This window comes from Drosophila bipectinata, chromosome 3L (genome assembly GCF_030179905.1).
Source record: "Drosophila bipectinata strain 14024-0381.07 chromosome 3L, DbipHiC1v2, whole genome shotgun sequence".
NCBI classification, from domain to species: domain Eukaryota; kingdom Metazoa; phylum Arthropoda; class Insecta; order Diptera; family Drosophilidae; genus Drosophila; species Drosophila bipectinata.
In genome coordinates this window covers 2,923,449-2,945,468 of record NC_091738.1, presented here as the reverse complement: position 1 = coordinate 2,945,468, position 22,020 = coordinate 2,923,449, and the positions used below count along the sequence as shown (strand labels likewise).

Genomic DNA, 22,020 nt, shown 5'->3' with positions numbered 1-22,020 from the left:
GACCTTCTTTCCATCCCTAAACCGAAAGGTAAGAACACGTGCCGGAAAATTTTCTTTAGAAATTACTTAAATAGGACTAACCAAATGGGAGACGCTGTGAACCATAAAATATCCGAAGATAAAAAAGCCAAAGATGTTGGAGTCTTTCAAGGACGTAGTTCCAAATTAGACGAGGAGGATCAAATTCCATTCCATGGATCTGCCTTGTCCGAAAAGGCTCTGCAGCGTCAGAGAAAGCTTGTTTTTCTTGAAATATGCATTTGCGAGTACATTGTTCGTTCGCATGTTCATTATAAAGTAAAGTCCTTTTATTCAAAAAGTATGCTTACTGTGGCCATAAAGTTGACGTATATGCTGGAGATCGAGAGCTTCTTTCCGGATATGGAGTTGATAGATGCCATGTTGATGAAGTTCACCAAGGGCGTGGTTCCAGTGAAGACCCGCAAGATTCCCGCCTCTCTGGATCTTCGCGATATAGTCGCCTATTGTGGAAACCACGGGCAAATAGCGGTTCTTGAGAAGGATCCCGAATCTTCTGGCAATGATGTCGTGGTTATCGAAATCATCAATGATAATACGCCGCCTGTATTCAAATTTGGCGAGGCACCTGAACCCAGTACTACATCGAAACCAAATAAGAAACGACCCATTAAGGAATGTACCGTCGAACCCGAAATGTCAGCCATTCTCTCTAATAAGGATGCGTTGCGTCGTCTTAAGCCGTTGAAGAAGTTCGCTTTAGCGGAAGAAAACCATCCTGCTTTCAAACTGCTCACGCAGCTTGACAAGATCTTTGCCAAACCTGGAAAGAATGATAAATAAATGAAAATACCAGGTAAGGGTACGACTTGGTAGTTGCAAGAGAACTAGTAAGCTTTAACATTTCTTTATTGCAGAATCTCAAGCTACAATGCGTAATGGATCTCGGATATCCGGGATTTCTTTATTGCAGAATCTCAACCTACAATGCATAATGGATCTCAAAGACTCGAAGGAAAGACTCAAAGTATTCCCAGTACAATATAAAACCAAATGTTCTCACTATTGTATAATTGTTTTATAGATCTCATATTTTTTTATTGAGGTTTAACTTAAAGTTAATGAAGTTGAAGATATTATTTTTGAAAAATAAAACAGCTTTATTAAAATGACATATTAGATCTAAACAGTATCTGTTATAATTCAAAGAATAATGTAATTATGCACTCCATCTTATTAATCCTAAAAGATTGATGAACCAAATATATTGTATTGTAAAATTATTGTCCAAAATTAATTTCCTAATGGGGATATATCGGAGAAAAAATCATCCCCTAAGCCTTTGCTGAACTTTTTTTTGAGCGCCCTTCATTTCGTCCTTTGTTCCGTTGAGAAACGCAATCATCGCTGAAACTTAATGTCCGTCCTTCAAAACTTTAGGTGCCCTGCCCATCGAGGGGTCATGGGACATGGGGCGGATGGAATGGAGCTGGAGAGCGGGATGACCTGCGGCGGGGGAAGTTAAAGTTGAACGTGCGTGTAGGTGAACTTCCGAGAGCTGGAGCCGGGCTCCATAGGTGCTACATCAATTGTAGATGGGTTGGGCAGCCGGAGGTGGAGCGACGAAGGGTGAAATCGAGAAGCGGATGCCAGCAGCTCGCCCTACCATTGAGGAGGGACCTTGTGGTGCCACGAGGTGGTCACGCACACATACAACTTGTATATGCTGGGAAAAAATAGTTTTCAATATCAATTATATGGGGAATATTGGTATGGTTTCAAAATGAGAGCCAGACTCCTTGTAATAGTTTGTATCTAACCTTAGAAATAATGTATAAACATTTAACATGGTACTTTTAATTTAAAAATATTTTTAATATTTAGGTTTTCAGTGTGTTTTTCAGATAGCTGGACCGCTGGAAACATCGCTAAAGCTATGGCGGCAAAGTTTCGTCTGACGCTTGCAACCCCCCAGGGCAGGAGGAACTGAAGTACCAGAACCGACAGAAGCTGGCGCAGCAGCAGCATCAGCAGCTACTGCAAGACTTTCGTTTCAAGGATTTCCGACCGACGTCAGACTCAACTGATGGCTGCGACTATAGCTCTTGTAGGACGTGCAATTCGATGTGGAAAACCTACGAGTGTAGGGTTAGGTTCGCCGGAAGCTCAACGGGACGTGTCGGGGGCTTCACCGATAAAGGTGGAAGAAGCAACATCAATGCAAACACCACAACAACACCAATAGCATCAGTGGCAGGGACAGCAACAAAGTTGAGAATGGCCCGACTTTGGCTCAGGTTACTGCCACACGGCTGCGCCCCAAAACAAAAATGGAAACCCCAGCGCGTTAAGAGCTCTGACATAAAACCCTGAAAGCGAAATTGCCATTGAGGGATATAAGAGCAAAGGGACAGACTATATATGTATACCTCAGCAGTTACCATAGTCCCTTCCCGCGCCACCCTGCCAGGTCGAGTGTTTCGCTGGGGTTCTGTATATGGTACAGTTCATGTGCCATCACAGGGACGGAAGATGTTCAACCGGAGGGCATGTAATGATGTACAATAGGATACGGCGAAGGCAGGGTTTTTTCCAGCTTTCGATATATATATACGTATATACAAAAAGTTTGCGATCGATGAGATTGCAAAAGCACAATTCAATTACTTTTTTCAAAAGGAATTTCGTCAATCATACAATCATGATGATTTTGAATTTTCAGAGTTAATGTTTTTGGAATAATATTTTCAATTCATATTTAATTTAATTTTTTTCCCCTGGAGGATTTTTTTATCAAATAACCATGACTTTTAATTTTTGTGGTTCAATATATATTAAATAGGAAAAAATGAACTTGAAGTATTTTAATTTTCTCAAAGCTTTCTTAAGTAATGAGTCGAATGATAAACGTTTTATTTCATCCCTGTCCCTAGAGAAAAGTTATCCTTGTTTTCAAGGATTCTCCATAAGGCGTAGCTTTTTATTTATATTCGAGCCGTGAGCCCTGGGGTCTTTCCTATTTATGGTTTTTATATAGCGCTTCTAGATATAACTTTTTTATTGGGCCAGAATTGTAGTATCCCAGATGTACATTTTATAAATGAGGGTGGCCATGCCGTGACTAACTGCCATGCCATATCCCTTGAAGTTTATTGGCAAAATTTTATCATCTATACTTAAAATATAGGAAGAAGGATTACTCTCCTATGGAATTAAATTGTCTTTTGCTTTAAGTATTAAATTCTTTGGGAAAATATTAAATTCCATTTGGATTAGCAGGAATTTGTAGTCATCTCAATCGTAATTGGTGCCAAACCTGTAACTGTATTGAACGATTTATTTTACTTATATACATGTAGCATTTAGCTGACTCTGTTGCATATATAATATTGATTCTTTCATCATCCCAGACTCACCCAAGCGACCCCTTTAATCACCGAACATATAAAAGTGCGATGCCATAATCGTTGTCATTGTATGCCAAATATGAATGGCTCACCACTCGCCTAGCGCCAAAACTGTAGACCCAACCAGAGGCCCCTTTTCCCCTCCAATCGAGCTGCGAGGTTATCGTGTATAGCGACGACTCTACGGAATACCCGTTCATCTAGAGTGCAGATATAGAGGCTGCAGGCCGCCGATACAGATACAGATGCAGATACAAGGCGAACGGAAAACGTGAGAAACGACAGATTGATGTTGATGGCAGCGAAACAAGTCTCAGGCTCTGGTTCTGGTCTTTAGCTTTAAACTCGTACTTCTTATTTGGGTTGGTCGGCAGTGCGGCATTAAGCCTCTTGGCAATGCTTCAATTCCTTTCCATTCCACAAACATGGGCAGACGATGACGATGGCCCTTGAGTCGGCAGGTTCTAAAAATTATTTTAAAAAAGGCTTGGCAAGGGCTTCAGATTAGCATCTATCTGAACTGTGCAAAAAAAAAAAAAAGGTTCAAGAGATTCCTGTTGGAACCAATAAAACTGAGTATACAGAAAAGTTGTTGACCCTTTTTTTGATGAAATTCTTAAGTTGTAGGGTTTCTTCTCCTTTGTCAAAAATTCAATCACCTGTCGTTTCCACAGGACCAACAGGTCCAAGCGATGAAAACAACTTATATTTATTCTTTTTTATAAGAATTGTTACTTTACTTATTTATTTATTTATAAAGCAAAAATATACATATGTATTTTCTTTGAATAAAAAAATGTCTATATACACATTTTCTTTCGGTTTTTTTTTTGGAAAAACTCCCCCTGTTTTGATTTAATTTCACACATCATCAGTTACCATGGCAAAAAGCCATGAAAAACGCTTGGAAATGCTTCAACACCCTCCGTACATACCGTCTATAAGATCAAAAGCGATTGGGGGAACTTCCTAAACAACTATTTTGAGAATAAGGATAACAGACCATTTCTGCAAGGGTTGAAACTCTGGGTTCCGGAGCTAAAGAAAACGTTTTTGTCTCCAAATTGATTGGGAATTCGTTTTATGAAATGTGTTTATTTCTCGAACAAAGGGACACTTCATGAAATAGCTGAAAACCATTAAAGCTGGCAGGAGGGGTTTTCCAAATTGGATTAGATTAGTTTTCGAAAACACTATTTCATGTTTGTTTTGGATTTAAGAACAAATTTTGTTTGAAAGGAAAGCTAACTTTGGGCGGAGTCGAATATGATATACACTTGCTTGAAGGGGATATTGATTACCCTATAGTTCTCAGACTAAGCTGCCCAAGTTAGTATTTTAAAAAGGCAAATTATTAGTAGGCTTAGACATTTGAGTACAACGAGTACTAAGCCCAGAAACATCAGTTAACCAAAGCCACGGATACTGGCCAGTCCCTAGCTCCTACCTAACCGAACAAATATTATTCAAAATACAATTTCTTAAAACCATAAAGTTAAAATAGATCGTTACGTCATCGTTAAGGTAGGAAGGGTAAGTTCCCTGGTTAAACCCCCCCAATAATCCCGCCATTTCCCCAGAACGCAAGAACTCGCCAACCAACTTGTAATTGGAAGATTCTCTTTGGAATTCGATCGAATTCGATTGCGTGGGGATCACGGCCACAGCTCTGGAGCCAACCCAACCCACCACAAAACCTTTGGCTACCGACAAGGAACCGCTACACGATCTGTTTTTGGTGGAAGCGTGATGGCCTTGGCTGGGGCCAAAGTCAAAGATAAATTCTGGATGCTCTTTCCGTTCGGAGAAGCACATTTGGTCTATGTCCTTGGTGAGTGCCTTACGGTATTCACTCTACAAAAAGGGTATCTTTGCCACAAACTTACCCACGTTGGTTACCCAACTTGGGTAAGGTGGTGACCAAGATACCCTTCTTTCCTTGTTGGATCGTGAATACCCTAAGCCCCTCACCAAGGCCATTGACCAAACGCGGTTGTCCGAACGGGACGAGCATCCTTCGGCCTGAATTTATGTTTGATTTTGGCCCCCGTCACGGCCATCGACCAATCTCGCTTCCACCAACAACAGCTCGGGTAGCTTTTTCTCGTCGGGAGCCACAGGTTTTGTAGAGGGTTGAGTTTGCTCCAGAGCTATGGCTGTGATCTCCAAGCAGTACTCCTTGCTTCGATCGAATTCTTCAGAAAAATGTTAAATTCCACGTGGATCAGCAGGAATTGGCAGTCATCTCATTCGTAATAAACAGGACGAGCATTCTCAGCAACAGGACAAAGATTCTCAAAATGATCAATTACGTACTCTCGGCCCACTCTCTATATATATATGTGTATTTATATATATACCTACGTTTCGAGGAGTCTCCATGGAAGGAGTCTGTGGAAAATCCTGGGCCAGAGCCACCCCTAAGAGCCCTGAACGAAAAAATGGACTTACGGAAAATCGCCTTAACTGCTGAACTATACTGAACTTTGTATGTTAAATGTCAAAATGTAATTTTGTAATTTTTATAATGATTTAAAATTAAAAACAAATGGAAGGCTATGGGCATTTATTATAAAATGGTTACTTTCAATTTAATGATTTAATGGGAATAGTAAGAGAGACTGAGTTGATATACCCTTGCAGTTAACATCGTATATAGTTCCGATCCTTAAGAGAATCTCAAAATAAAATCAAAATTTTCAAAAAGTTCCAAGCTATCTATCTATCTTCTAGACCAAAATTAGAATACTCTCTGCAAGGGTATAAAAATATATATCTTTGTAGCAGGGTTTCAAAAAACTATATACATATGTACATATTTACACATATGTCATTTATTGATGAATAAATAAAAAAAAAATGTTCTTTTCAAATTTTTCCATTCCATTGCCCATTGTTAGGGATGGATGTTGGATATTGAAGTTTGTATATATACTCATATATTCGAATGTATTGTCGATCAGATTTCGAATAATCTCCTTTCAATAACGATTTTCGACATACCCTGATTTCGCCACAACTGTCGAACTAAAAGAAGCAACAACAAATCGCTCAGTTCAGGCTATAACGAGAGATGTAAAGCCCCGATATGGAAATGGCAATAAACTCGTAGTTGCCGCAGTATTGAGTTCACGTTGCTTGGTTGGCGAGGGGCTTGCAACAGGAATTGGGATTACTAAGTGAGACGTTGGCGTCGACTGCGACAGCGACGGTGACTGCGACGCTAGCGTATCCACAAGTGAACCGAGAATGGGGCAAGGGGGATTGGGCAGAGGAAAACTGGAGGAGGCATCGCCACTGGAGAGCCAAAAGGCACAAAGGAAATTACCAGGAAAAATTCAGGTCCCTAGTAGAGCTGCAAACGATTCTACTTTTAGTGAATCGAGTAAATTCGATTCGATTCTGAAAAAGATCGATTTAAATCGATTTAGATCGAAAAAATAAATATATAAATATATATGCTCAAAAATTGTAGAGGAAAACATAAGCCTTTAAACAATAATATAAATACAGAGTTCTTGAGATCAACAGTTTTAAAGCTATTTTTTTTATAGATTCCATCCTAATATCTTGCACCTGTAAGAAATATTTAGAATTGCAAATTAGACTAGATTTATCACAAAATGAAATCTAAACAACAAACCTTCCAATAGTCTAACGGGCTTATATTTGGCGTCGCGTGGTTGGCTTCTAAATATTGTCGGAGCACAATAATGGCATCCGACATTGGGGTTTTAATTTTATTTGCAATTTTGGATTGCATAAACGAAAAGTATGCGTTGTTTTCTTTGTTAAAGTGACAGATTGCTCGATGCATCGATTCCCTAAAATAGGAATCGATGTTCTCGCTCAACTCAAAAACATCGATGTAATCGATTTAAGATCGAATCGTTTGCAGCTCTAGTCCCTACGGTGCTTTTTGGTGCGACAGTCGTCGCATAGATACTAACTAACACATCTAGCCACATAGATACACACACACATACACACTAAAATATATAGACAGGAAAGCCGCCAGATAATCAGAGGAACCGACGGGCGCTGCAGGCCTCGCATATAGATTATAGCGGGCACAATGGAAGGAAAAGATGCTTTGGAGATCCGAGAGGAGATACATACCTTCCACCTTGGCTGATGCTGAGGATGCTGGGACCATGAGGCGCACTGGGACCAGAAAAAAAACTGAACACTGAACCGTAAATGGAACCCGAAACTGCCGGCACAGGAATGGAATCCAGCCAACGCTGGGGCCAAGGCCCGGACCTAATCAAAAAAGGTAATGGAAAAATACTATCTCGGGTCGTGGCAACGATTTTAAAATCCCCAAAGAGCTCTGGGTTGGGAAGGGGAGGGATTTGGGGTTTTGGCGATGTTCAGTTTGATATAAAATAATACATAACCATAATAAATTCCATGGCTAAATCCCCGCATCTGGCTGGCTCTCCAGAAAAAGGTCATAATAGATGAGCTTAGTCAAGCTCTGACGAGGGGGCGGTCTTACCAAATACACTGAGAACATTTCCTTAAAGTAATGGGGAGTTGTTTTATGATGCTATAAAGTCGTAAAACTAAAACAGGACTATAAAATATTAAAACATTTTTAAAACTTATATCCTTTTTTTATGAAAATAAAGTAATAATATTTTTGGCGTGGCGTAGGGATTTCTATATAATTTATTTAAATCTAAAAAGTATACAGTTTTTTTTCCAAAACTTTAATAGCTTTCTTGGATTTCCAAACACTTTAGGAATCCCGATTTAAAGATATTCCAATGTAATACATGCTGGATGCTGTGAGTGTGTGTGAGCTTGTAGGGTTCCTGGCACATCGCAATCACTTGGAATCGGAGTCATGAAATGGCAAAAGGAAAGGTCATTTTCTTCAATGCTTCAGCTCGTTTTCTAAAGGTTGCCAAGGGCTTACCCCCTGCCACGGACATCCATACAGCCAACCACCCACCCGCCTCCCAGCATCTTCCCGTCACCTATGGGCTCCCTCCTGTGAGTCGACCGCAAAAACATTTCGAGAAAAGTTTTGCTTGGCTGGTCAGTGGCCGATAGCTGCTGAAATATACTATAATAGAGTCGAGTCATCGTCATCGTCATCGCCATCGCCATCGCCATCGCCTAGCCCGAGCATCCGAGGAAACCCGGAGTCCCCAAGTACATCGACCACCCGTATACCGCCCACCCGCCACAGAGGTTGATGCTGTGGTTTTATACCTTTTCCAATACTTTTACTTCTATATATAATATGTATATATATATATATGTACATATATACGAGAGGGATATATAGAATGTGTGTGATTTCCCACCACCAAAACCCAATCGCACTCAATCGTATCGAAATGGTAGGGAACCGACCGAAAATACGAACCCAGACTCTGAGCGTTATCCATTTGTATCTCGAACTTTTATTAAAACTAATCCATCAAAATGCTGCATTCGAATTAATGGCTTGCTGCTGCTCTGCCGACGTCGCTGCCGCCAGGGTTCTAGCCATTTTTCGTACAAGCGAACAGCTCCGAACCTCAAACCCAATCGTTATAAAACTTCAGGTTACAGATACATGGCAGCTTTATTGTAGCTATCGGCTTCCCAGCATCTGTAAGATAGCTCTGCGTAAGCATGTTTGTGTGAATATATATATATTTGTATATAGTTATAGTTGGCAAGGCATTCTCCAATGTCTATAATGAGTGCCCAAAGAACCCGAACCAGGCGGCTCCGCATCTCCACCAGATGCCAGCGACTGCCGTCTCACTTATATGGAGTATCCATAAGAAAACTCGTTTAAATTGGACCGATGCCAAAACGAAAATTTATACTTACAACCCAGTCAATTGGGGTGGACCAGAAGGAAGAAAACCTATCCTAACCTAAATGATCGTGTATTGATAGTAGTAAATAGTTATTAAATAAAGATGTGGTTAAATATATCTTATGGATAAATGAAACAATTGTAAGATAATATTAGAGTTTGAAGGATCTTACTTTTAATTATTTCAAAGTTCTAAAATATTGTATCAGATTGAAGGCATTAAATTAAATAAATTTAAAAATTAGACAACAAAAAAATTAAAAAACAATACAAATAGAACTACATACAAATACTACTATCTTAAAACTAATGTTTTAAAATATTATAGATATATAAGTTATTCTAATATTATCTTTGTATTTAATTATTTGATTTTTAGAAACCTTATACATATATCTCTTTTAAAAATCTACTTCAAAACAATTTCAGGGCTCAATAAATATTTCTTGAAATAATCCCCCATGAGGTTCACTCTACTAGAAATTATAGACCCGAAAAAGTCGATAATTCCCAAAAATAAATATAAAAGATCGATATGTATGTATGCCTTATAAGGGTAAAAACATGTACGACTAGTCTTTCTATATCGGGATTATGCCTATATCTGAGTCATATATGTATATATCTGTAATTCCAAGAGAGTTTCGTCAGACCCACAAAATACCCAAACCCCTAAGTAACCTGAAAAAGTGTGTAGAGATACAGATACACACAAAACCTAGAGAGATGAAATCGGGAAAGTAGCAAGGGGACGAGGCAGGGAGGCAGTTGCTATAGCGGGCTCTACGTATGCCCAAAAAACCCAAAAAACAAAACCCATCCGAGAGCTCTATATACAAACATCCCATTCTGAAGCCATAAAACGCACCCCAAAAAAGGTAGGACGAGATGTCAGGTTATATGGGCTTCGGAATCGATTCGGTTTTGGATTCTGGCTCGGGTTCTCGGGTTCGGGTCTTCGGCTCATATAGCCGCTGGCTGACAGACCCAAGCCACCACCCCCGACCGACCGACCCAAGCCCCCGTCTGACGGTTACACCTTCCGTCGCTTAGCTCCCGCTGTTTGTTTTGCACGTCTTGCGCTGACGCCAACGTCGACTGCGCGGCCTCTTGAGGACAGAGAAGTGATGAAAGCTATTCCCTCTAAATTTAAGCTTTTTCTTTTTTTAGGGAGTTTTTGGTTTTTTAATAATGCGATTTTAAAAATTTCAAAATATGTAAAGTTTTAAAAAGTGTTTACTTTAAAATAGATATAATATTTAAAGGATATATAACAATAGTGCTTCTTATAGTACATTTTTTTGAAGACTGTTTCAAAAATATGTTTCAAATTTATTAAAACTTTTAAGATACATCTGATAAACCCAACCAACTATAGATCATTATCTTTTCTCATATACCATACTTTCAAAATATATAGTCCCCGACAATTGTAGGTCCTAGAAACCCCTATTCCTACTTCTCGTCATAATCCAGATACAAATATATATTTTCATCCCTTGAGATACCTTTGGCATCTCAGTTTTGGAGATTCTTTCTTTCAAGCGCCGTCCTTGCCAACGTCTGAGCTGCTGCTGCGCCGCAACTGCGCTGCTCTGCTTCTGCCTCGGTCGCTGGCTCGGTTGCTGCGGCAGTCGCCTCATCGCTGGTTGCCTTAGGTTTTTGGTTTGGCATGGCTTGTTTGGGATTAAATATTTCCTATAGATGGGAAAAACGAGTCGGTCGGGTCGTTCGTCGAGTCGGTTGGGCTGTGGCTATAGCCAGTGCCAGTGCCTGTGCCTGTAGACGACTCCGGCTTCACTCTGTGCTGAACGTTCGTTGAATGCGGTTCTCGCAGCGCGTTACGAAGCTTTTTCCCCGAGTAGACACAATCGCGTATCGCTCCCCGCATATAGAGGGCGCTACCCGAGAGATACAATAGTGGTTGAGGCCAGAATTAGTGTCGGCTGCATGTGGATATACATATCTGCAGGCCGATCCGCCGAAACGATTCGTTGCTCTGGATGTGAGTACCGTACCACTGTGCGAATGCGTAATGTGCATTGTTTGGGATGTAAACAAACAGGGTCTTGAGATTCTGTCGCGTCGCTGTCGGCGCCCCATCCTGCCACTGTTGTTGTTGTTTGTGTGTGTGTGTGCAATTAAAAAAAAAAAACAACCGCATTTGCATGCCGCAAAAGGAGCAGACTGTCTGTGTGTGTGTGTGTGAGAGTGGGTGGTTGTGGCTGTTGTGGGTGTCAGCGTTGGGGGAAATGTGACGTTTAAAAATGCCCGCTTTTGTTTTTGTTTTGACGACGCGGCGGCTGCGAAGTCGGCGCTGGCGGCGTGGTTTGTTTTGGTTTTTGCATTTATTTACTTGTTTTAAACGTGTGTGCTGGTGGGGGGTGTGATAAGCGGCCATTGCCCGCAGATTTGGCGCCAATTGGGAGTCCTTGATAAGAGGTGAAGGACATGTAAACACTGGACAAAACGACAACTATTAAGAATCCTTTAAGTCTTTAATTAACAAAATATATCACGTTGATTCTATTAACCTAAAGAACCTAAAAACGCACATAATGCCCCATCATTTTCTATCCATATCTCACATTAATGACCTCATAGACAAAAAACAGAGATACAAGCACACATAATATATAGCCAGAGTATTGTATGTATCTGGCATAGTCTGTTTCTTTATTCCCATGAGTATATCTTCCCCTCGAATCTGAACGAAAATGCAGACATACAGACAGACACAAATCCGATTCATGGCATGCCGAGCTATATAACATCCATTTATGCGCTGCTAAACCAGCCCAAAAAGGTCCAACCAAACCACCTTGAGATATACGATAAATAAGTAAACTAAACTCATGCCCGAGCCCAAGACGAAGACTGAAAACCAATCGCAAAATTACCTGACATCGTGAACCGAGTGAAACCCAAAACTACCAGCTTAATCCCATGGCGGAGCATGTCGGGAGGGCGACCGACCGACCAACTATAGCTACCACTATGGACAAAAGGGCAATGAGGTGGACGTGGCTGAAGATGGTAAATGTAGGTAGTAGAACGTAGAAACGAACGAACCGAGCTAAAAAACCGACCCGAACCGGGCAGAAAACTTCCTAGGCAAACAATGGCTGAGATATTAAGATACCGAGATACAATAGATATGTCTTTAACAAAGGGAACTCAAACTGGAGTTCACCCTGGCTCGGAACTGAAACTGGGACTGGGACTGGGCTTGGTCTTGAGGCTTGGGTCCGGACTGGGACCAGGACTGGGGCATCATCTTGATTGCTCCGAAGATAATGGCTCTGCACGAAATTTCACGAAGAGACCCAGAATCTGCTGCCAGGAGCTGGCACAGAAGCAGCGACGCCGACATAGGCAGCCATTAGGGTGAGTCTGTGGGAGGGAAAACGGACGCAGGACCCAAGGTATTGAGGGGGAGCCAAATCCCCCCGGGGGCAGGCGAGGGACAACTCTCGAGGCGATTAAGATAAAGTGCCAATCGATATAAGGGAAAGAAGCGAAACGAAAGAACGGGCGAACTGAGCGAGCTGAGATGTTGAGATACTCGTACTTGTAGCTACATTCACGTCCACGTTTACGTCCAACATCCGCATCTGAAGCTGTGCTATATATTTAGTTACACTCGAGGTCAAGCAAGTTAATTAAAGGAGTTTGGAAGCAGTAGAAAAAGTTTAAATACATTTACAATAAAATATTTTTTTTTAAAGATGTAAATTCTATAAAATATGATCTTTGAACTTGAGACCTGTTAGATCATTAGGCTTTTTTAGATACTAGTGTCTTGTCCTTTGTTGTAACTATATGGCTATACTCCATAGCTAGGGCCATAGAGAGCGACATAAAAGGAAATATAAAACCATTTATAAAGCGAGTCAGTCAGGGGAGATTTGAATTGGAATTGATGGTGTAGTGCACTAAAGTGTGGCATGGTGTGCGTACGGATGTGCACACTCAAACACACACACACACACAGACACACGAGTACACTCTAAGAAATACACCCGAAGTGAAGACGAAGCGCAGTCGCGTTGTGTGTCAAGGTGCGAGTATCTTGAAGATGGAAAGTGGAAGGGTTCCTTGGGTCTGATTCAGCTGGGTTTGGCTTGGTTTGGTTTGGCTCGGTATGGCCTGGCTTGGGTTCTCGGGCGGCGAAACTTCTCGGTCGCTGGCAGTGCTGGCAGCGCTGCTGCCAAGAAGTTTCCGGCGCAAAAACTTTGCCAAGTTAAGCGAACAGCTGCGTGGAGGGTGGAAGCTACATATAGAAGAAGTCTGACAAAAAGAGATAGAGATGAAACAGTGAGCAACCCCTAAGCTGGCAGGCCCGAAGATAAAACCCAATTCCGTAAATCCGTGTCAACAGCTAAAGAAAAGGAAGGAAGCTGTGGGACGAAACAAAACCTAACCCCCGGATGTATGTAGTACATACCTACAATGGTTAAATAAGCAGAAAATCTCTAGCAACCGCAGAATGAATCGAAGCCATGATACCAGGCCTTGATATATTATTCATTCTTTGTGATGGTTTATACTTCATAAGCCAATTACAGACTTTTCATTCAGTAGCTTTGGTTTTTGCAACAGAAGCTATTAGCGTTAAGGGCTTATCAGTCGACGTATTATAATTAACTTTATGAAAATAACAGATTATTATTTATTTCCCCAGATTGTGTTTATTTCTGGGGCTTTCAATACCCTTGGGTAAGAATTCAAGTCCCTTGCCTGATCAGCATAAATCTCGCTTCTAAAAGGGGGAAGTTTATCGTATCTGTTCAAAACGGACATGGTGTTCGTATTAAGTCATATTTAACTTGGGGGGGAATCTCGGGGGAACTGTGCTAATCCAAAGACCGGCTCTGAGTCAGGCAGGTGGGTCACTGCTCGTCGATTCGGGTTGGTTTCATCAGATCTCTGAGTTGCTGACTCAGCCAAAAAGTACACAGCTCTACCCATCCAAAAATCTGGGGGCGTTCGGCAGGGGGCCCGACCGAATCGTTCTTCTAACAAAACTACCAAATATCTATAGCCATATGAAAAAACTTTAGTGTGTGGGTATGCCCTGATATGGGAATTCGGAGGTTTTTCGGTTTAAAAACGAAAACATATCATACGATTGTATATTTTTCCAAGTAAGAAAAGATATTTATATAAGATCTTAAGGTTGCCTCTATCGAGGTTTTCAATATACTCCGATCTATAAACATATGTACATATTTGGGTTTCCACACTTTGATGAGTCATTCGATTGAGCTCTGAGTATATATTCAAACAATGAAATAGTTGTCCTTCTGGTTTCTTAAATGTCTGATTCACTCATATAATGGAAATATTGGATTTCTAAGAATCGAGATTCAACCGGGGAACTTGTCAATTTTAATCATTATAGTTTCTGGTGGAAAGTATGTATATAAACTAGTTTGAATAGGAATTAACGTAATAACGTATAGAAACTAGCTATAATTTCTGTTCTGCATTAATAAATGTAAGCATCTTGTTGCTAAAAGACGATTTTAAAAATCATGTGGCCTTTGTAGATAAAACTTCAGAATTAATACCGCTAATCACAGATTTGAATTTCTAATTCAAATTCTGCACCTGTTGCCGAAAAGCTGCCAGACCATTACGCTTTTGTCAGGACCTTGCCACATGTCTATAATTGCGGAAGCGGTAACTTTGTCGGCATTTCCGGGAAAATTAAAAAAAGGTGATAAACACGAAATCGGGAGTCATTTAGTTGTAAATTGTTATTATTGTAAGTAAACTAACGCAAGCTAACAAATTTCTTGTCTTTCTTTCAGATCCGGGTGGACTTCTTTAATTTTTCCTTTCATTCGTTGGCTTGGCGAAGCGTCAGCAACGCCAGCTCTTAAAGATTAAACATTCGGGGCCACCAGCACGCAATTCCGCAGCCCGAGATGCCGACCATCCGGCGCTGCTGCATCATCGGATGTTTGTCCAACTCACGCCAGCATCCCAGCATGCAGTTCTTCGCCTTTCCTCGTCCGGAAAACCCCTTCCACAAGCTTTGGAAGGAGGCGTGCCACGCATCACTGCGCAGGATCGTGCCATTTAAAAAGCCTGTCGTCTGTGCTCTGCACTTTGATCCCAGTGTCCTGGGTGGACGCAGACTCCAGTCCAATGCCTTGCCTACCCTCAGGCTCGAGGTGCCATCCAACTTAGAGGCCGTGGAGCAGCAGGCGATGGTCGAAGAGATCGAGAGAAGCAGGAAGTGCGCCTACATAAATGCGGTGGTGTACGAGTGGTTGGTTAGGGCCAACATCAATCCCCAGTTGAGAGGAAGCATCACACACGGAATGATTAAGGACAAGGCAGAGAATGCTCGCCAGGTCATCGGAAGCACCGCTTTCATCGCAGACAATCGTTGGCTAAACCGCTTTAGGGAGACGCATCTCCAGGGATTTGCTCAAAAACTGGCAACCAATCAGCTGAAGCCCCTGGGCACCTCATTGTGGATCCCGGATATTGTTCAAGATCTGGCGCATCTGTTTCCGCCCGCAAGCGCCGAACGAGTGGCGAAACTGGACGAAATGCCCGAGCAGTACATGAATTACATGCAGCAGTATGGAGAATACGAAGAAGATGACGACAGTCAGGATCTGAAAGAACAGAGATACCAGGAACAGCAGCAGCAACAACAACAACAACAGCAGCAGCACTTTGCTCTCCAACAACAACACATGCAGCAGCAATTGGGACACCCATGGCCTCCGTTTCCCGGGCATCCGGGTCATCCTCCGCACCCGGGATTTGCTGGCTTCAATGACTTTTACTTTGAGCGGCAGATGCAGCAGCAGATTCAACAACAACAACAACAGATGCAGCAGCAGGCACCGTTTCCACAAAGGGAACCCTTTCAGCCCCAATTACCACCTAACGGTCCAACCCAAAGGGCTAGTCCATTCCAGCCCGTACAATTGGCTAAGAGACCTAAAGTAGAGTCACTAGACGACGATGAAGTCCAGGAAATCAACTCGTCGGCGACCTCCCCAACAATGCCGCAGGCCGAATCTACTTTGATCAGCAAGGATAGCCGCAGCTCGAGTCCTAAGGAGCAGAATAATAACAACTGTGGAGGAAGAGACAGTGCCAGTAGCAAGGAGAACGCTCCAAAGGGAAACGGCGGGCTGAGTGGGAAGTCCACTCCAGCATCCTCCATTAAGGGCAAGGACTCTCCTGCTCCAGGTGCTCCGGCCTCTATGCCCTCATCGCCGAAAAAGATTGCCAATGGTGCAAGTCAAGTAACCGGCAGTCACACAAATGGTCACTCATCTCCAGAACCCGAGGGCAATCATAGCATGGCCATGCTGAAGGAACTGGACAGCTATACACAAGCATTGGAATATCTTAAGCCGCTGGAAGATTTTGTGCTCTTTAAGGAGAATTTCCGGGCAATTGGTCTGCTCTCCCAGCTGGAATTGGTGCTTCGCAAAGGCGACAAGGCAACGCTGGCCGAGGGTTAAGACAGTGTGGGTCTTAACCAATTTGTAGAGCATAAAACCAAATGTGATGAACAATGTATATATGTATTAAATAGTATTACTAATTTGTCCAACTATTAACTGAGTTATGTAATATAAAGGGAAAGAATCTCCATTTACCTAAGTTGCAGAATAAATTAAATTAATAAAGAATTAATTTATTAACTAAAAAACGATAAAATCTTTTTTAAATTTTAATAAAAATAAAAATATTGAAATGTTGCTTAAAAATTTTAGAAAAAGGAATGCAAAAATTGGCGGGAATTTCAAATTTATATTGTAAGCTAGGGTGGCAACGCTCCTTTGGTAGGGATATGGCCACACTATGTTTGGATTACTACCACTGGCACAGCAAGGTCTCTTTTCATCAATGTTTACGTTTTTCAGCGAAAAATTAGCAAATAGTTGAACAAAATACATAATTATACCTTGGCCAGGCGAAATAACGCACAAATGTCGCTGCTGGATCAATACGAGCAGCAGTATGCAGCACTAATAGCTGAAATTACGGCCCATATTGGACGGCTGCAACAACAGAGTAACAGCAGTGAGTATGGTATATTTTTTTCCAGACGGAAATAAACGTTCTTCTATTTGAAACGCAGGTGACCGCCATGAATTGTGTGGAAAGATTGATACTAGTCTTCCAGAGGCCCAAGAGCTTCTGGAGCAAATGGGATTAGAAGTAAGGGAGTTAAATCCTGCCCAAAGAACCAGCTTCAATGGGAAACTCCAGGTAGCCCAGGCTGAGTTTAAGCGACTTCAAGCTGAGTACAGGCAAACGAGGGACAAACAGCGAGCTCAAGCGAATACGTTTACAACGCTAGATTTGGGGGACAGCTATGAGGATGTCTCCATCAGCACGGATCAGCGCCAGAGACTGCTGGACAACTCGGAGAGCATCGAAAGAACAGGAAACCGGCTGACCGAAGGGTATCGCGTAGCGCTGGAAACAGAACAAATGGGAGCACAGGTCTTGAACGACTTGCATCACCAGCGGGAGACCCTTCAGGGAGCTAGAGCTCGGCTAAGAGAAACCAATGCGGAGCTAGGAAGAGCATCCCGCACCCTAAACACTATGATGTTGAGAGCTCTCCGAGAAAAGGTAGTTCTTTACGGTGTTGGTGTATGTTTCGTGGTCGCTGTAGGTGTCAGTTTGTATTTAACCTTTGCACCGAGCTCATCCACTCCTGTCACTTTGTAATTAATGTAACTAACACTACAATTATTGATACTTCAAGGATAGCCCAAGTTTAGTAAAAAAAATACGTTAACCCATTCCATTTTTGTGAGGTGATTATTTATTGTTTAGAATACATATTTTATCTTTTATGAGATATTATGTGGAAGAAAGCTGTATACTTACGCACTAATCTGCTTTAGGTCGGGACTGATCGTTTCACAAAGGTGTGGCAAAAGGTTTTTTGGAGTTAAATATAAAAATTCAAAATATTCCAAAATATCTTCGTTAGCCCACTGAATGATTACATTCATATTTTCTTTAGTTATCTAGTTTCTTAATGCATCCTTAAAAATCGACCAATCCTATATTATGTTCTACGTTTATGTAAAGGAGGAGCCTTCTACAGAAAATCAAAAATTATAAATGTTAACAAATCGCTGAGTATCATCATAATTATGATGACAATAATAACCATTGGAAGGCTCCCCTTTATCTTTTGGCATCTAGCGTCGCCAGGATAAAAATAGTTAATTCTATGACTCGTTTTCACGTTCGGGACGTACATATTTCATGTAAATTCGAAATAAATGTGTTTCTAAAAACCATAAGCATAGCCAAAAAATGTTAATAAATAAACAAAATTATTAAAAATACATTTCTGCGCACCCATTGAACCTAGCCAGGCCATTGACCTATTGCCTAGCCAAATTCAATGTTCCCCAACTGCTAGCAGCCACATGAAGACGCGTCCTCTTCGTTTACCGCATCGGAGGCTGAATCCACTTGGAAGCTTTTGTGCTCCAGAGCCTGCAACTCCATCTTGGATCGATTGGCATGGACTAGTTGCCGTGAAATGTCACGAAACATCTCCTCTACACCGGCGCCGCTACGGCATGAGGTTTTGTAGGTCGCGCTAATCAGGGAATGACACTGCTCGCAGAAAGCCTCCACCTCCTCATCACTTACTTCGGGCTCTCTTCCCTCCAAGTCGCTTTTGTTGCCGCAGATAAAGATTTTCGCATTTTCTGCATATGTCACTATATCCAGTAAGTGCTGGGAGAGGGAATGAAAGGAGGCTGCGTTGTCCAGAGCAAACACGAGGATTGCACCCTCGGCAAATTTGTAGTATGAAGAGGTCACCGAAGCTACACGCTCCATGCCACCAGTGTCCCAAAGTTGGAGCTGCGAGGATAGTACACATGAGTTTATTAATTAGCTCATAAGACTTAAGGGACTCACCTTGATCTGCTTTTCATTAACACTATATTCTCGATCAATGTGATCCAATCCCAATGTGGACTTCCTATCCGTGTCCGTAACAAAGGTGTTTGTGGCAAAGCGTCGGAATAGGGAACTTTTTCCCACTCCGTAATCCCCACAAAGGATTACTTTCTGTTTAGGAATGCGCACCGTGGCCATATTCTTGATTGGTGATGGGCTTTGCTTTGATTTATCCAAAGGTAATCCAATTATTTTCCACCTGCCAGACACAAAGACGACAACAACAATATTTCCAACAGCTGTTTCAGCAAAAACAATCAATCGACCAGTGATGCCACCCAGTTTCGCAACTTTATCGATGGTCCTCCTTTGAAATTTGATAAAACGAAATGACAGTTATTTACTAACAAATTAAGATTCTTTAGATTCTTTTTAATAGATTTTAAAAAGAATCTCTCTTTTAATAGATTTATTCATTAAACACAAAATGGTCTTGATTTTATCTTAATTTTAGAAACAAATGGTATAAGGCTTTTTATTGGAAAATTGTAGCATTTAGTCAAATAAGGGGATAATAAAATCCTGGTAACTTATCCCCCATAAAATTTAAAAACCAGTCAAGGTAATGATTTAGAAATCAATTACATATTTTTCTCTAACATATCTATGGCAGAAAATTAAATAAACAATCTGTAAGTTACCCTACCCTATAACAGTTTGGAAAATGTCGAATATATTATGTAATTCAATCTTGTTTCATGTAATCCTCTCAGTTAAACTTTCATTAGAACTAGTTCGATCATTAATTGTTTTCAATTCTGTCACTTTTAATATATATAAGTTTTAGTAGTTTCTTCTACTGATAATGGGTTACCCTTTAAATAAAGCCAGACATCGCACTATCACTAGCAGTTGAAGATGACGCCTTTGCTGGTAACGTTCCTAGCCTGTTTGGTTGCTTTGGCCCAAGGTAAGTGCCATAAATCAGAAACTATCTCCAGGAATAACGAACGTGGGGCTATAAATAGAGCTTATTTATTTAAAGATATTTTCATACCATAGGTAAACCTGGTTACGGGCCGGGTGAACAGGATTGGGGCTATGTGGACGTCCGTCCCGGTGCCCACATGTTCTACTGGCTCTTCTACACCACCGCCAATGTATCCAGCTACACGGATAGGCCACTGGCCATTTGGCTACAAGGAGGTCCCGGTGCCTCCTCCACGGGCTATGGAAACTTTGAGGAACTTGGCCCGGTTGATTTGTACGGCGATTGGCGCAGCTGGACGTGGGTAAAGGACATGAACGTCTTGTTTATTGACAACCCCGTGGGCAGTGGCTACAGCTACGTGGATAATACGGCGTATTACACGGCCACTAATAACGAAATTGCCCTCGATCTGGTGGAACTGATGAAGGGTTTCTATAAGCTCCACCCGGAGTTTGAGAAAGTACCACTTCACATCTTCTGCGAGAGCTATGGTGGCAAGATGGCTCCGGAATTCGCCCTGGAACTTTACTATGCCAAGGAGCGTGGAGAAATAAATAGCAACCTTACCTCAGTGGCGTTGGGCGATCCTTGGACCTCTCCCATCGACTCTGTTCTGGCCTGGGGACCACTGTTAAAGGAGCTCGGAATAGTGGATCACGATGGGTACAATGCCATCCAGGAAGCTGCCAATTTGACGGCTCAGCTTGTTGAGGAAGAGCGATGGATTCAGGCCACCTATCAATGGGGTAACACTCAGTGGGAGGTGATGAAAGCCTCCAAGGGTGTGGATTTCTACAATGTATTGAAGGTGACGGAGGGAGGTCGCTACCAGAGGCATCAACGTATGAGTCCTGAGGGTGAGGTTCTCTTTCTGGCTTATAATTTCCCTGAAAGATAGTATTGTCTCTTTTTTTAGAACGACTTTACAACACGATGGTTAAGTTCGATTTGGATGAGGATCGTACGCAATTACTGGAGGATTTGATGCGCGGACCCGTTGCCGAGACCCTGGGAATCCCCTCCAATGTGGTCTGGGGATCGCAGAGTGGTAGCGTTTTTGACATCCATCGAACTGACTTCATGAAACCTGTCATCCACATAGGTAAAATATTCCTCCTTTTATTAAACGGTCTAAGATTATTTCCCAGATTAACGGTCTAATTTTTTAGTCAATGAACTACTGGAAAAGACACCCCTTAAGGTAGGTGTGTTCTCGGGTGGTCTGGACTTGATCTGTGCTACTCCTGGTACCGTGAACTGGATCGCCAAGCTGGATTGGAGCAGGAGAAGCGAGTATCTGGAAGCTCCTCGAAACGCCATCTCTGTGGATCGCATTTTGGAGGGTTATCAGAAGTCTGGGGGTAACTTCACCATGTTCTGGATTAACCGAAGTGGACACATGGCCCCTGCCGATAATCCAGCTGCCATGAGCCATGTGCTCCGACAGTTTACAAACTTTGGATAGAAAATTTTATTCACTTAGCAATGATGTAATAAAAAAAATTGTAATATTTGTTACCTAATAAAATGCGAGCATTTGTTATATTACTAGTGTTTGTTATTGCTTGAAGGCCTTAAACTATTTAACCAATCAATGAAATCAATGAAGAGATTTTCCCCTAGCTTATAATTTATTATATTGTCTGTTTTTATCAGCTTCAAAATTACATTCTTGAGGTATCTCAAAGATATGTCACGTGGGATAAACTGCAACCGGAGCTCAAAAATATGGGGAAAACCCACTCAAGATAACGGAATGCAATCACTGCCACAATTTTTGGGGTGGCTTAGAGGCTCCCTCGGATTTATGACCAAAAGATTTGCCAAGACAGACAAGTGACAGACACATATTGGCCAAAGCAGCAGCGTCATCGTCCGCCGAAGGGTCATAAATACTC

At 41.8% G+C, this 22,020-nt stretch overlaps 5 protein-coding genes and 1 long non-coding RNA gene across 10 annotated transcripts; 4 read left to right on the top strand and 2 right to left on the bottom strand.

Moving 5' to 3' along the window:
• Window positions 1–1,215, top strand: LOC138926275 (uncharacterized). Its single transcript, XM_070279906.1, has 2 exons — window positions 1–835; window positions 897–1,215. The coding sequence occupies exon 1, from the start codon at window positions 85–87 to the stop codon at window positions 820–822; it is 738 nt and encodes a 245-aa protein (XP_070136007.1). The 5' UTR covers window positions 1–84; the 3' UTR covers window positions 823–835; window positions 897–1,215.
• Window positions 1,216–6,735: 5,520 nt separating this feature from the next.
• Window positions 6,736–7,165, bottom strand: LOC138926346 (uncharacterized). Its single transcript, XR_011442825.1, has 2 exons — window positions 7,030–7,165; window positions 6,736–6,962 (listed from the first exon to the last, which is right to left on the bottom strand). It is a non-coding gene; the product is annotated as an uncharacterized lncRNA (long non-coding RNA).
• Window positions 7,166–7,269: 104 nt separating this feature from the next.
• On the top strand, window positions 7,270–16,851 carry LOC108127809 (uncharacterized). 5 transcript variants are annotated; one of them, XM_070280108.1, is made up of 3 exons: window positions 14,687–14,710; window positions 14,763–14,932; window positions 15,027–16,851. In XM_070280108.1, the coding sequence occupies exon 3, from the start codon at window positions 15,144–15,146 to the stop codon at window positions 16,707–16,709; it is 1,566 nt and encodes a 521-aa protein (XP_070136209.1). In that variant the 5' UTR covers window positions 14,687–14,710; window positions 14,763–14,932; window positions 15,027–15,143; the 3' UTR covers window positions 16,710–16,851. The 5 variants fall into 5 exon arrangements, with proteins under 5 accessions (XP_070136211.1, XP_017100598.2, XP_017100599.2 ...); XM_070280110.1 differs by lacking the exons at window positions 14,687–14,710; window positions 14,763–14,932 and adding an exon at window positions 7,270–7,662; XM_017245109.3 differs by lacking the exons at window positions 14,687–14,710; window positions 14,763–14,932 and adding an exon at window positions 10,999–11,215.
• A 214-nt stretch (window positions 16,852–17,065) lies between these two features.
• Vti1a (Vesicle transport through interaction with t-SNAREs 1a) lies at window positions 17,066–18,563 on the top strand. Its single transcript, XM_017245117.3, has 2 exons — window positions 17,066–17,274; window positions 17,333–18,563. Exons 1-2 carry the CDS (start codon window positions 17,181–17,183, stop codon window positions 17,929–17,931), a joined length of 693 nt encoding a protein of 230 aa, XP_017100606.2. The 5' UTR covers window positions 17,066–17,180; the 3' UTR covers window positions 17,932–18,563.
• Window positions 18,564–18,636: 73 nt separating this feature from the next.
• RabX6 (RAS oncogene family member RabX6) lies at window positions 18,637–19,456 on the bottom strand. The gene is made up of 2 exons (XM_017245118.3): window positions 19,150–19,456; window positions 18,637–19,092 (listed from the first exon to the last, which is right to left on the bottom strand). Exons 1-2 carry the CDS (start codon window positions 19,327–19,329, stop codon window positions 18,637–18,639), a joined length of 636 nt encoding a protein of 211 aa, XP_017100607.2. The 5' UTR covers window positions 19,330–19,456.
• A 500-nt stretch (window positions 19,457–19,956) lies between these two features.
• Window positions 19,957–21,665, top strand: LOC108127556 (retinoid-inducible serine carboxypeptidase). Its single transcript, XM_017244680.3, has 4 exons — window positions 19,957–20,101; window positions 20,194–20,979; window positions 21,039–21,224; window positions 21,292–21,665. The coding sequence occupies exons 1-4, from the start codon at window positions 20,050–20,052 to the stop codon at window positions 21,585–21,587; spliced, it is 1,320 nt and encodes a 439-aa protein (XP_017100169.2). The 5' UTR covers window positions 19,957–20,049; the 3' UTR covers window positions 21,588–21,665.
• Window positions 21,666–22,020: the final 355 nt, after the last annotated feature.